The 13,983-nt window shown below is 51.0% G+C and overlaps 1 protein-coding gene across 2 annotated transcripts in view; it reads left to right on the top strand.

Annotated features, from left to right (window-relative positions):
* dscama (Down syndrome cell adhesion molecule a) overlaps positions 1-12,392 on the top strand; it is a gene marked incomplete at its 3' end in the record, with an annotated part of 85,955 nt that extends 73,563 nt beyond the window's left edge. Inside the window, exons 17-33 of one of the 2 annotated variants that reach the window (XM_079738616.1) lie at positions 180-423; positions 1,199-1,345; positions 2,462-2,617; positions 3,137-3,270; positions 3,839-3,992; positions 5,264-5,381; positions 5,611-5,774; positions 5,878-5,976; positions 6,205-6,393; positions 6,818-7,108; positions 7,468-7,644; positions 7,949-7,979; positions 8,135-8,250; positions 9,271-9,420; positions 10,109-10,306; positions 10,888-11,190; positions 12,001-12,392. In XM_079738616.1, coding sequence (XP_079594742.1) covers positions 180-423; positions 1,199-1,345; positions 2,462-2,617; positions 3,137-3,270; positions 3,839-3,992; positions 5,264-5,381; positions 5,611-5,774; positions 5,878-5,976; positions 6,205-6,393; positions 6,818-7,108; positions 7,468-7,644; positions 7,949-7,979; positions 8,135-8,250; positions 9,271-9,420; positions 10,109-10,306; positions 10,888-11,190; positions 12,001-12,392 — 3,063 coding nt within the window. Of the gene's footprint in view, positions 1-179; positions 424-1,198; positions 1,346-2,461; positions 2,618-3,136; positions 3,271-3,838; positions 3,993-5,263; positions 5,382-5,610; positions 5,775-5,877; positions 5,977-6,204; positions 6,394-6,817; positions 7,109-7,467; positions 7,645-7,948; positions 7,980-8,134; positions 8,251-9,270; positions 9,430-10,108; positions 10,307-10,887; positions 11,191-12,000 lie in introns of both variants that reach the window. The other variant, XM_079738615.1, reaches the window with a different exon arrangement.
* Positions 12,393-13,983: the final 1,591 nt, after the last annotated feature.

Genomic DNA, 13,983 nt, shown 5'->3' with positions numbered 1-13,983 from the left:
AAAATACTGGTCGATAGATATAGACAGACAGACAGACAGACAGCGTGATTGATTGATTAATTGATAAATAAATAGCCATAATTCTATCCACCTACCTATTTATCCATCCAGTAGAGCAACAAGATCCCAACTCACTGACCATTAACCTTATCCGTCCCCACCCTCCCCTCCCACTCAAGGCCCCCAAGAAGCACCTGCAGAACGGGGCCATCAAGGGCTACCAGGTGGGCTACCGGGAGTACAGCTCCGGGGGCAACTACCAGTTCAGCGTCATCAGCATGGAGTCCACGGGGGACAACGCCGAGAGCCTGGTCCTGGACAACCTCAAGAAGTTCACCCAGTACGGGGTGGTGGTGCAGGCCAGCAACAGCGCCGGGACAGGGCCCTCGTCCACCGAGGTGGCCTCCACCACGCTGGAGGACGGTGAGCACGGCACGGGGAGGAGTCGTGGGGGGACCGGTACACGACAGGAAGTGACATCATGTGGTCTTTATTAAGTGGACGCTGCCCACGGTAGCGCCTGACTGAAACGATGAAGATACAACCCATGGACTGTGATGATCATTCAATTTATCAAATAAGCTAACTGCTGTAAGTGCTACAATATAGAAACAGGATGAATACAAAATGACCAGAGGTGACCAGAGTGTGGGATTCAGTCTTGTTAGTAACAGGTAGTAAGATGAAGGGCGTTTATAGCAGAGGATAATCTCAGGAACAATACGATGCCACAATCATCAGCACAAACATGTGAGAAGGCAATAATTGGGTCTCCATGTTTTTCAGTAGACAAGCCTTCTGAGGGGTCACACTACAGTATGGATAGAAAGGAATATCGAGAATTTGGCAAGCACTTGACAGTTTCAGTCATCTTGGACATTTGTTAAGTGCTTCCGGTCTAGAATTTGCTGCTGGTGAATGCCTCTCTTGCCGAGTTAACAGATGCAGCATAATCGTCTCTACTTAAACGTCCATTTAAAACGTCCACATCCCAGTTTATACGCATCATTTATTATACATATGTATTGTTGTAGAGCATTTAAATGAGCAATGAGCCGCCTGTCTGAGAAACAGTGTGATGGCGTAGTGACACCTGGTGGAGACCTCAGAGTACTGCGGGGGCGTCCAGTCCAAACCATGTTGTTGTCAAACACGTCTTTCCACTGTGATGTGAATGTTTTCCTCTGGTCCTTTCCAGTTCCCAGCCGGCCGCCGGAGAACGTGCAGGCGGCGGCCTCCTCCCCAGAGGTCATCTCTCTCTCCTGGCTGACCCCGCCCAAAGAGGCCCTGAACGGGAACCTCATGGGCTTCAGGGTCATCTACTGGGCCAACCTACCCGATGGAGGTAGACACACACACACACACACACACACACACACACAGACACACTACACCCCACACACACACAAACGCACACAGACAAACGCACACAGACACGCGCACATAGACACACACGCACACACACAAATGCACAACATTTAGAACCAAGATGGCCGCTAGGTGAATAGGGCCCATTTAACCCCATTTAAAACACTGCAGAGGGAGAGAGAGCTAGTTACAGTGAAGCTTGGTCGCCCCACAGAGGACCACCAGACAGCGTGGCATGCTAGTGTCACATGCCAGGGTTCTCCACAGTGTGATGGGTTGTGACAGCGCTGTTACCTTTGACCCCCTCCGACTGTCACATCACATCCTCCCCGCCCACCAGGCGTGACGGCTCCTGACTTGACAGCGAGGGGTGAAGGGGGGGGGTTAGTCTGCATGGCAACAGTTCAACACGAGGAACCACGCTATGTCCGCGGGGGGAACACACTATGTCCAGGGGTATCAGGAGTAATTCAAATGTTATTACCAAAACTAAATTAATATTTGTTTGATATTTTTTCTATTTTTTTCTATCAAACTATGGAAATTAAGTCTTGGAATATAAAAAAAACAAATTGCGAATGTCAAAAGTAAAGACATGCTGGTAGTCAGCACGCCAGATCATCATAAATCATCCAGCCCTCCAGCCGCTGTGAGGAGCATGTTGTCAAGGACTGCTGCAGCAGGCCTTGACTGGGGGGGTCATTGAACAACAACTCTGTGATTGAATACAGCATTATGTACAAGTCTGTGTTGTGATATGTGTATATATATATATGTAATCCATTCTATAATGGTACATTACTCATATCTTTTCGAGGTACAGCAGCTTGTCATAGGGACCGCGGCTTATCATAGGGCTGTGTTTATTCACACACAGCATAGTCTAGCAGGGGCTGGGGTGTTTGACCCCCAGCCTGAAGGTTCTGGGTTTGAATCACAACATCCACAGCTAACCTATAAAGGGCATCCTTGGGTAAGATGCCTAGCCCCTACTCGCTTCTAAATTCTCAAAAAAACAAACTATCCACACAAACAGCGCATAAGACTGAGTTGGTGTGTATGAACCTCCCCTCTGTTGCACTGTCCCACACAGAGCTGGGTGAGATCCGCAACGTGACCACGGCCAATCCCTCCCTGGAGCTGGACGGGCTGGAGAAGTACACCAACTACAGCATCCAGGTGCTGGCCTTCACCAGGGCGGGCGACGGCGTGCGCAGCGAGCAGATCTACACACGCACCAAGGAGGATGGTAGGTCCAAGTCTAGTCCATCCGACAGTCAAGTCGAGCCAGTATGGCGAGGTCGAAATAAAAGAGACAGCGTTGTTTAGTGGGCGCCAAACGGTCCGAGACCCAATCCCCGAAACGACAGCTTACCTCTGGGCGTTTCTGAGCAAGATGCTCACTCTGTACTCGCCGACTGCCACTGAAATACATTTATCTGAATTCAATGTAAGTCACTTTTAAAAGCATTCAAAATGACTATATTGTGGTATAATATAGCTCATAGTAGCTGCTATTGTTTTTGGAACTGGCTCATATCCCGTGTCAGAAATTATTACAAGATAACTAACAACATATGCACATAAAAGACACATAAAATCTGAAATCTGGAATCTCTTCTAGTTGAGAATACATGCTTGGCTGTTTTCTTTTTTCACTTAATTTACGAGGCAGAAAACACCTGACCCTCAATCCCTGCTGCTAATAGTCCCAGAGGTTCTCGGTCCCAGGTTCTAAACTGTGGTTCAATCTCCCGGCTCCTCCCAGTTCCTGGACCCCCGGCCGGCGTGAAGGCCGCTGCAGCGTCTAACTCGGTGGTCTTCGTGTCCTGGCTGCCTCCCCTGAAGGTCAACGGCATCATCAGGAAGTACACCGTCTTCTGCTCCAACCCACATCCCACGGTAGGGACCACTGAACAAGACCTCTAGAACTACAAATGGAGCCTAGCTTCAACTGTATTTAAATCTAGAACCACAAATGAAGCCTAGCTTCAACTGTATTTACATCTAGAACCACAAATGGAGCCTAGCTTCAACTGTATTATTATCTATAACTACAAAAGGAGCCTAGCTTCTACTGTATTTAAATCTAGAAATACAAAGGAGACAGTTTCAGCTGTTTCCACTCAATGAAGGCAGTAAATCCCCCTTGTGGTGGCATTTGAAAGTAAACACAGAATAACGTATTTTATTTTACTACGCACACTTGAATGTGATCAAAACGAGTGCAGTGTCATACTTTTTTTTTTCCATATTTTTCCTAATTACACTTAGCAGATTGTTTTAGGATTACAATCAATCTGTTTCATTTTATCCTCAGAATAAATTGCACTTCACAATTTTTTTCTCTTAAAATCTATTAACATCCAGCTCATGATCTCCATCAGATTCTTTCTCTGTTTTCATCATTTGGTTGACCTCAGTTTGGGGATCACGTAACAAAGTCCTCCCCCCTCCTCCCTCCTCGCAGGTGAGCAGTGAGTTCGAGGCCGCGCCAGACATCTTCTTCTACCGCATCCCCAACCTGTCCAGGAACCGGCAGTACAGCATCTGGGTGGTGGCGGTGACGGCCGCGGGCCGCGGGAACGCCAGCAACATCATCACCGTCAAGCCAATGGCAGAGGGTAGGTGGAGTGTCCCGGAAGCCAGTTAACCCGAGATCAGGCAGGATTGTGTAGTGGCGAAGTACCTGGGAAAGGTACCGGGTTCGATTACGGATTTATGCAGGCTATCTTGTTGCCGGCCTCCCCTAGCTGTTTTTTTAAAGCCATGTTTTGAGTAGGTCGCTTTGGGTTTAAGTGTCTCCCAAATGGCTTGGAACCGATCATGCAGGTGTTGTCAAACTGGTTTCACCGCAGACCTAGCCGTTATCGTCAAAAGTGAACCGGTATTGCTAAACTGGGGAATAAATGTGTCTATGCCATCTATCTGTAAACTGAGGCAGAGAGCTGAAAATAGAGAGATGGTAATTAGATAAGACCTGCTTGGAACTCATCTCGCTTCACGTCTTATCTCAATCCAACACATGTCGTTTCAGAGCAACACTTTTTTTTGACATGTGGGTTTTCGGTCCATCATGTGAAAATGGTGAATTATTTACAGCCCCTGTATGTTGTAAGCTTACCGACGGCATCGGTAATAATTGTGGGATAGGTTTCACAAATTCCTACTAGATCTCCCATAATCCCCAGCTACACAGAGAGGAGATCCCATAGGTGTCTCCTACAGGGAATGAAAACCAAACAGGTCACGGGAACGTCAGACAAATTGTTATTAAGCCGCCATTTTGACCCTGTCGGCTCTTCACACACTCGCTAGGAGCAGATAAGCTGATGGTTAGCGATGATAGCGCCCCCTTCACCACCATCTCCACCTCCTCCACCACCCCCACCCCGCTCACCTGGCACCCAGAGCTGCGACCCGGAGTCGCTATCTGGACGTCTTTGGCTTCCTGTCTTGTAGTGTGGGTGATGAACGACCTCTCCCCCCCCGATCCTCGATCCCCTCCAGCCCCCCCCCCCCCCCCCCCCACATTACACTCCCAGTTCCCCGCTCTGCTCAGAAGAGGAGAGCCACGAGGATGACTCCTCACACACCCCCTCACCGACCCACATAGATGACCCCTATCTTACCCCTAACCTTGCTATTATTGCAGCAAGACAGAAGATATTCATAGTAAATGTTCTATTTTTTGCTATTTCTTTAAGATCCTTTTATTGAGATGTAGTATTTATTCATTCAGGATACAATCATTCATTGCACTTAATTTACCCAGCGTGATTGTATTGGTGGAACCTATAAAGGTAGCAGAGATGTAGTCACATTGAAACAGCTGCAATTTATCATCACTCGGGCGCCGGCTCTAACCACGTAGACCGTTGTCTGTTGGGTGCAGCGCCGGCCAGGATCCTGACCTTCAACCGCACGGTGACCACCCCCTGGATGAGGGACATCGTGCTGCCCTGCAAGGCCGTGGGAGACCCCGCCCCCACCATCAAGTGGCTGAAGGACAAGTGAGTACCGGACCCCCAAGAGAGTCCAGACCCTCAGAGCCTCAGATCAGACGGAGGGCGGACGGGCAGACGCCATTTCACTGTTTTAACTTCAATTTATGTTGATTTATTGTTTGATATTCTTCTATTGCTGAGAAACTGCTATAAATAGATCCGTCCATCCAAGGCGTGTCCTTTTGAGTACGTCCCCGTGTTTTCAATTTCCGACGAATCGTGTTTTATGTTCCAGCAATGGAACCCCAGCGCCTGTTGTGATTGACAGCCGACGCAGCGTCCACGGCAACGGCAGCCTGGTCATCCGCACGGTGAAAGCCGAGGATTCCGGGAACTACACCTGCGTGGCCAGTAACAGCTTTGGGCCGGACAAGATCATCCTGAACCTGCAGGTCCAAGGTACGTCGGAGGAACCGGGTCTCTGTTGGGGCTCTCTGATGACCACGTTGAGGTGGCGTGTGACAGTTGGGTCTGTTTTTGCTTGCTTATCCCCCGCCTCCAGTTCCACCTGACCAGCCTCGCCTCACCGTGACCAAGACCACCACCACGTCCATCACCCTCTCCTGGATCCCAGGGGACAACGGGGGCAGCTCCATCAGAGGTCAGGCACAAAGACCACAGCCGATGTGTTGTTTTGATCGTTTTTTTGAGGTCACCACATTCCAAACATTTATCACAAAATATTACATGTTAAAAATTTAGACCTCAAAAAATCTAAAATGACACCTGGGCTTGATTGCCGATGTGACCATGGGCATCACAGCTTGAAGGATGGCAGAACCCTCACCGTGTGTGTGTGTGTGTGTGTGGTTTCCCCCCGTGGTCACAGGCTACATCCTCCAGTACTCGGAGGACAACAGTGAGCAGTGGGGGAACTACGCCATCAGCCCCAGCGAGCGGGCCTACCGCCTGGAGACCCTCAAGTGTGGCACCTGGTACAAGTTCACCCTCACCGCCCAGAATGCAGTGGGGCCCGGGCGCATCAGTGAGATCATCGAGGCCAAGACCCACGGGAAAGGTAGCCATGAGCATCTCGGCCATTTTGGATACGCTTGATCACTTTTGTTGTTGATCTGTTGTGTTGTTGGATGTACTGACCTGGGCTGCGGTCATTACAGAGGTATTCCAGGCTGGAAAACAGCCTTCATATAATTTCTTTCATCATTTCATTTCCTTCTTAACAGTCCTACCTTATAATATTTGTTCTTCATTATTCTGCTTTCTCTGGGACTCTTGTCACACACGCTTACTAAGTTGGACATCTCCTAACTTGCTAATACATGGTCAAGAAAAGCAGCCATTAACCCTCTCTCACGCGCTCTCGCTCTCTATCTCCCCCCCCTCTCTCTCTCTCTCTCCGCTCTCTCTCTCTCTCCCCGCTCTCTCTCTCTCTCTCTCTCTCTCTCTCTTTCTCTCTCTCTCTCTCTCTCCCCCCCCCCCAGAGCCCCAGTACTCCAAGGAGCAGGAGCTGTTCACCAGCATCAACGCCACGCGCGTGCGCCTCAACCTGAACGGCTGGAACAACGGCGGCTGCCCCATCAGCTCCTTCACGCTGGAGTACCGCGCGGTGGACTCGCCCACCTGGACCACGGCGCAGCGCACCTCGCTCACCAAGAGCTACATCCTGTACGACTTGCAGGAGGCCACGTGGTACGAGCTGCAGATGAAGGTGCACAACAGCGCCGGCTACGCCGAGAAGAGGGTCAAGTTCGCCACGCTGAGCTACGACGGCAGTGAGTCCCCCTCGCCCATTCTCTGGGATGTTGAAGTCAGACTCTCGATGGCGATGTCAGGGAGAAGAGAATCGCTGAACCCTGCAGGCTCTCCGATAGATTTGTACTACAAAGCGCTACTTGCGTTGGACTGGTTTCGCCTGCGGACCATCTGTGATAAGGTGTACTTTAATAATCCCAGACGGGGAATTACGGTTATGGTAAAGGACATACAGAAGAGTAAAGTCCCTCGGGGACATTTCAGTTTCTATTAAAGAAAGCTTTAATGTTCTTTAGTATATATGCATAACGCCGTCCTCTAATGCATTGTTCAGTGTGTAAAAGCGTAGGACCCCCGTGACGCGGTTCCCTCTACCCAGGTACCATCGCTCCGCTGGTGAAGGCGCCCAACGTGAGCGCGGGCGTGGCCAGCAGCGGCGACGGGCTGAAGATGATGGTGACCATCTCCTGCGTGCTGGTGGGCATCGTCTTCATCTTCATCGGCCTGCTGGTGCTCCGGCGGCGGAGGAGAGAGCAGAGGCTCAAGAGACTGCGAGGTGAGAACCCGACGGCCCCGGTGGTTGTCGAGGGTGACCGTGGTCGTCATGGTGATTGTGGTGGTCACGGCCGCGGCTGTCATCGTGGGGATCCCGGTAGTCATGGTGATTGACATTGTGAAGGTTGTCCGGTGTGATGGTGGTGGTCACGGCTGTCATGGTGATTGTGGTTGACACGGTGGCCACGGTTGTTAAGATGGTCGTCATGGTAATCATGGCTGTCACGTTTATCCTAGGGACTTTTGTTTAGATGCACATCGCTTTGTGAAGTCACGTGTTCTGCTTGTTTGCTTTTTCATTCTAGATGCAAAAAGTCTGGCCGAAATGCTGATGAGGTAAGATCCCTGTGCAAAGTCAATTCAGACAATGTTGAAATAAACTCTACTGCAACCATATCTATACATCTGCAGCCATGCACGTACATGGTTCTGCCTCGACGGCGTCCTGTATCTTAAACACCCCCGCCCCCCCCTCCTCCGTGCTCCCCCAGTAAAAACACACGTCCCGCCGAGCCAATCAACAAGCAGCAGCAGACCCTGCGAATGCACATCGACATCCCCAGAGCCCAGCTCCTCATCGAGGAGAGAGACACCATGGAGACCGTCGGTCAGTGTCCGCCTCGCTTCCTTTATTCAAACTGAATCAATGGATCACTTGAGAACACTCTGTTGGCTGTACCTGCTCACGCCTTTCTCTCTCTCCCTCCCCTCTCTCCCTCCTCTCTCTCCCTCCCCTCTATCCCTCCCCTCTATCCCTCCTCTCTCTCCCTCCCCTCTATCCCTCCTCTCTGTCCCTCCCCTCTCTCCCTCCTCTGTCCCTCCCCTCTGTCCCTCCCCTCTGTCCCTCCCCTCTCTCCCTCCCCTCTGTCCCTCCTCTCTGTCCCTCCCCTCTGTCCCTCCCCTCTCTCCCTCCTCTGTCCCTCCCCTCTGTCCCTCCCCTCTCTCCCTCCCCTCTCTCCCTCCTCTGTCCCTCCCCTCTCTCCCTCCCCTCTGTCCCTCCCCTCTGTCCCTCCTCTCTCTCCCTCCTCTCTCTGTCCCTCTCTGTCCCTCCTTTCTGTCCCTCCCCTCTGTCCCTCCCCTCTGTCCCTCCCCTCTGTCCCTCCTCTGTCCCTCCCCTCTCTCCCTCCCCTCTGTCCCTCCCCTCTCTCCCTCCTCTGTCCCTCCCCTCTGTCCCTCCCCTCTGTCCCTCCCCTCTCTCCCTCCCCTCTGTCCCTCCTCTCTGTCCCTCCCCTCTGTCCCTCCCCTCTCTCCCTCCTCTGTCCCTCCCCTCTGTCCCTCCCCTCTCTCCCTCCCCTCTCTCCCTCCTCTGTCCCTCCCCTCTCTCCCTCCCCTCTGTCCCTCCCCTCTGTCCCTCCTCTCTCTCCCTCCTCTCTCTGTCCCTCTCTGTCCCTCCTTTCTGTCCCTCCCCTCTGTCCCTCCCCTCTGTCCCTCCCCTCTGTCCCTCCTCTGTCCCTCCCCTCTCTCCCTCCCCTCTGTCCCTCCCCTCTGTCCCTCCCCTCTGTCCCTCCTCTCTGTCCCTCCTTTCTGTCCCTCCCCTCTGTCCCTCCCCTCTGTCCCTCCCCTCTGTCCCTCCTCTCGCTCCCTCCCCTCTGTCCCTCCCCTCTGTCCCTGCTGTCTCCCCCCACAGACGACCGCTCCACGGTGCTGCTCACAGACAACGACTTCGGGGAGACCCAGAAGCAGAAGTCGTCCACCGTCACCCACACGGTCCACTACCAGTCCCTGTCCCAGGCCACAGGGCCGCTGGTGGATGTGTCTGATGCCAGACCAGGCACCAGTAAGTCCAGTACGGACGTTTCTACTTTACCCCTTATTTTTTTAAACACCACCCCTGGCAGTTTTTAGAACTTACTGACCCTTTTCAGAACCTTTATTTACAACGTAACCTATATCTCCTGGTAGTTTACACCAACCAACGGTATTTTAATCCGTATCTCTCTTACATTTACATTTAGGGCAGACGCTTTTATCCAAAGCGACTTACAATTAAGAACATTTGTACTCTCTGTTAATGTACGACATACCAAGCACAACAAAGCCTAAAACAACTACATTAAATAGCACATGAGATGCTTAATGCTAACGCTGCACCAACAAGGGTTCAAGGGTCATGGTTCACGGGTCAGCTTTGTTTCAGCAAGCAGATGAGTCCGCCGATGATAAAAAACCTTGACGATCACACATACACAGACACAAACACGCACATGTCACAGCAACATGATATGAATGAATATGACTATATATATATGTTTTCTGTTGCACATCCAGGGTCCAAAATTAACACCTGCCACCAGCCAATGGCAGATAGATTTGACCATTTGGCAGGTAAACAAAAATTCAGGGTTACATGTCAAAACAATTTGCGTGGCCGCTGAAATCGGTCCACTCTGGCGGGTGAAACCACAACAAGTGTTAAAGTGAAACTCTGGACACACCTCTCACTCCCCCCCCCCCCCACCATTTAGACCCCACCGCCCGGCGCACCGCCAAGCCCGGGCCCGCCGCCCGCAACCGCTACGCCAGCCAGTGGACGCTGAACCGGCCCCACCCGCCCGTCTCCGCCCACACTCTCAGCACAGACTGGAGGCTGCCCACGCCCAGGGTGGCCGGCTCCGTGGACAAGGAGAGCGACAGCTACAGCGTCAGCCCCTCCCAGGACACGGGTAAGGGTGGGGGCTGGAGGCTGGACGTTATATTGTATTATATTATATTAGCGTTAGGGTTATTATATTAGATACAATTAAATTATATTGAATTGATTTGATTCTACTTTATTAGATTAAATTACATTGTATTCTGTTAGATTGTGTTCGATTGTATTCTATTTAATTACATTTCATTAGATTGGATAAAAGTGTATTCTTTCTGAACATATTACATTAGATTAGCTACGATTAGATCATATTTGATCATATTCCATTTGATTTAACCCTGTCTTACGTAGGAGCATGAAACAGACAGCAGGAAACTAAGTTCCATCCTCCCCCCGTCCTAAAACTAAACAAACAGTTTACTACTCTAACCACTAGTCTAACCACTACTCTAACCACTAGTCTAACCACGAGTCTAACCACGAGTCTAACCACGAGTCTAACCACGAGTCTAACCACGAGTCTAACCACGAGTCTAACCACGAGTCTAACCACGAGTCTAACCACTTCTGCTTCTTTACTGACACACATGACCCACTCGACTCACTCCCACTAACCCTCCCCCCCCTCACCCTCTCTCCCCGCCCCCCCAGACCGCGCCCGCAGCAGCATGGTGTCCACGGAGAGCGCGTCCTCCACCTACGAGGAGCTGGCGCGCGCCTACGAGCACGCCAAGATGGAGGAGCAGCTGCGGCACGCCAAGTTCACCATCACCGAGTGCTTCATCTCGGACACGTCGTCGGAGCAGATGGCGGCGGGCACCAACGACTACACCGACAGCCTGGCCTCCAGCACGCCGTCCGAGTCGGGCATCTGCCGCTTCACCGCCTCGCCGCCCAAGCCCCAGGACGTCAGCCGCGTCATGAACATGGCGGCGCCCAAGGCCCACAGACCGGGTGAGGCTGACACCCCCCCCGTCCCCGTCCCCGTCCCCGGCCCCCCACTACCCCGTCTCCCAACCCCACCCAGAGCCCACCCTGTTCCCTGGTCCTTTAAAGGCCGCCGTACACCAACCCTCACCTAGTGCTGCTGTTAATGATGGAGTCCCAATGAATTCATGGCTCGTTGCTATTCGCAGACCACCAGCGATGACGCCGACACTAAAACCGCGACCTTAGTCTGAGGCGCTAACCCTGAGCAATCTCATGTTTGACATTCACAAGGGCCGGGGGGGGGTTGATTGTTTTCAGGGAAATAATCCATTTATTTTGTGGGGATTTATGTTAGACTTGGGGTCCAGACACTTGCACTTTTAAGGGTTGGATTAGAGATGGGTTTAACATGTTAATTCACATGGTTCACCTCAAACAGCTGGGAGATTGCAATAGAACGTAGAACATTCAGTGTACGTGTGTGAGCAACTGAAAACAGCATTCTGGAAACAGCAGAAGACGGTACGCCCTAGGATCATATGTTTGTAATCATATTAAGTCTGACATATCCGGGAGAGCCTTGTGTGTGTGTTTATTTTTGTGTGTACGCGACTACGCGTGTAAGCGTGTTTGTGCAGTGTAGTGTACAGTACATGTCTATTTAATAAATAAAAAAAACAAACTTTTATATATCTTTATATTCGGTTATAACTTTAAATGTAGTTATCCCAAAACACACACAATTTTCCAGTCGGAAAGTAAAGTAAGCTAACTTGCGTTGGTTATTAGTTCATTCCCTGTCCACTAACCTCCATTCCCTCCCCTGCCCACTAGGTGGCGAGCTGGTGCACTTGCCGCCGTATCTGCGCATGGACTTCTTGCTAAACCGCGGCATGACCTGCTCGGGGTCGTCCAGGGCCACGTCGAGCGGCGAGGGCTCGGCCATGGGCCAGGCGTGCCTGGAGCCCCAGAAGAGCCGCTCGCTGAAGAGGCCCTCCCGCATGGCTCCTCCCACGCCATCGGAGCCGCCGCCGCCGCCGCGGGCTAGCAGCAGGGACCCAGTGGCCCAGTGGCAGCCCGGCGCGGCCGTCACGCTCCCCCACAGGGAGGGCTCGGAGCTGGCCCAGGCCGCCAAGCTCAGCACCTCGCAGGAGTCCCTGCTGGATTCGCGGGGACACCTCAAACAGAGCAACAACCCCTACGCAAAGTCCTACACGCTGGTATAACAGGAGGGGCCGGGGGTGGGTCGGGAGGTCGGGAGGTTGGGAGGGCGGGGTTAGGGGGTGAAGGGCGGAGCCAAGGGTGGGGTGGGGGCGTGGCTCTGCACTCTACTCCTGAAAACACTGGACTTTACACTCAAGTGCAGTAAAGTGACTTTTCACCACGCAGGTCCTGTATATATATATGGCCCTCTTCCTCTTCCAGGAGGAGGAGGGATCACTTTTACTAATCTCCTTTTTATTTATTTTTTAGAGCTTTCGTTTTTCGTCTTTCGTTTGTTTTCTTTTTCACTTGAGGGAATTCACTCACGGGAAAACTGACTCCCAAGGGGAGCCCTGCCAAACTAATTGAGTAAACGAGGGAGCGTTATTTATTCTAACTGTTAATTCTTAATAATTAATCAGTGATTAGTCATTGTTAGTTGTCGGCTAGTAATGATTATCAATTATTGATTACCAAATGATTGGTTATTATGACCATTGCTTCGATGTTTTCATAAAAAGCAACGGACGTGGTCGATTTTTTTTATTCTTATTATTTTTCTGGAGTGGAAGATGACGATTTGGGAGTAATTTTTTTCCTATGGAATACCTTTTTGAAACACTGAATGAAAGTTGAGAGAACTCTTGGAATGAAAGCAATTGACACCAGTCCAAGCTGCTCTCAAATTGTTACTTTTTTTGAAGAAAAAAAAAATCTATTTCCTATGGATGCATGGGGACTGACCAATTAAAAGACAAAGAGGATTACGACCACGGCTGGGCCAATCCCAGTCGAGCATTTTGTCACACTATGAAATGATCCAATGTGAAGATTTATTATTCTTATTACTATAAATATAAATATATATATATAAAAAGAGAAATCACTTTTATTTGTGGATATTACAGGGAATAATTGATTTGGTTAATAAAGTCCTTAGTCATGTTTGCACATATCTCGTTTTGATTAGGAAATGGAGTCTCTGTTGATCTCTCTGTCTCTCTCTCTCTCTCTCTCTTTGTGTCCCATTCTCCGATGGTGCAATATGAAGAAAAGGAAAAAAAATATGGAAATATGGAAAAAGGTTATATGGAAAAATTATTTGCTCTATGCTGTACTGTATTGATGAAGAGATATGTTGTGCGTGGACACACACGGGGCGGGATGCCCTCCGGGCTCTGTCTTCAGGTGTCGTGCGTTGAGTTTGTTGCTCATGGGCAGGGGCAGTGAGCGATGATGACGCTGAGGGCTTACAACAAGGGAGGGTTCGGAGCCGAAAGAGCCTGCATTCCCCGAGACCCCCCCCCCCCCCCCCCCCCCCCCCCCCCCCCCCAAAATCTAGAGCGTGTCCAGATAGAGCCCCCCTACTCCCCCCGACTCGCCCTCTGCTCCCCCACCCTCCCTAGCTCTCTCCCCCAGCTCCCCGTTCCCTCAGTGCACTATGTAGAGTCCACGTGGCTCTCATTCCTTCTTAGTAGATCTACTGTTGCTGTGAGCGGCAATGCTCCTCTACAGGGAAATAAATAAAACGTGAGACAATCCAACAGAAGCCCCTCCCCCTCCCGCCACCGTTCAAACCAAACCTAAAGTCTAATGGGAGATACCGAAAAAAAA

This window comes from Pollachius pollachius (genome assembly GCF_949987615.1).
Source record: "Pollachius pollachius genome assembly, chromosome: 6".
NCBI classification, from domain to species: Eukaryota; Metazoa; Chordata; class Actinopteri; order Gadiformes; family Gadidae; genus Pollachius; species Pollachius pollachius.
The sequence above is the reverse complement of the archived record's forward strand: the minus strand, read 5'-3'. Positions and strand labels throughout refer to the sequence as shown.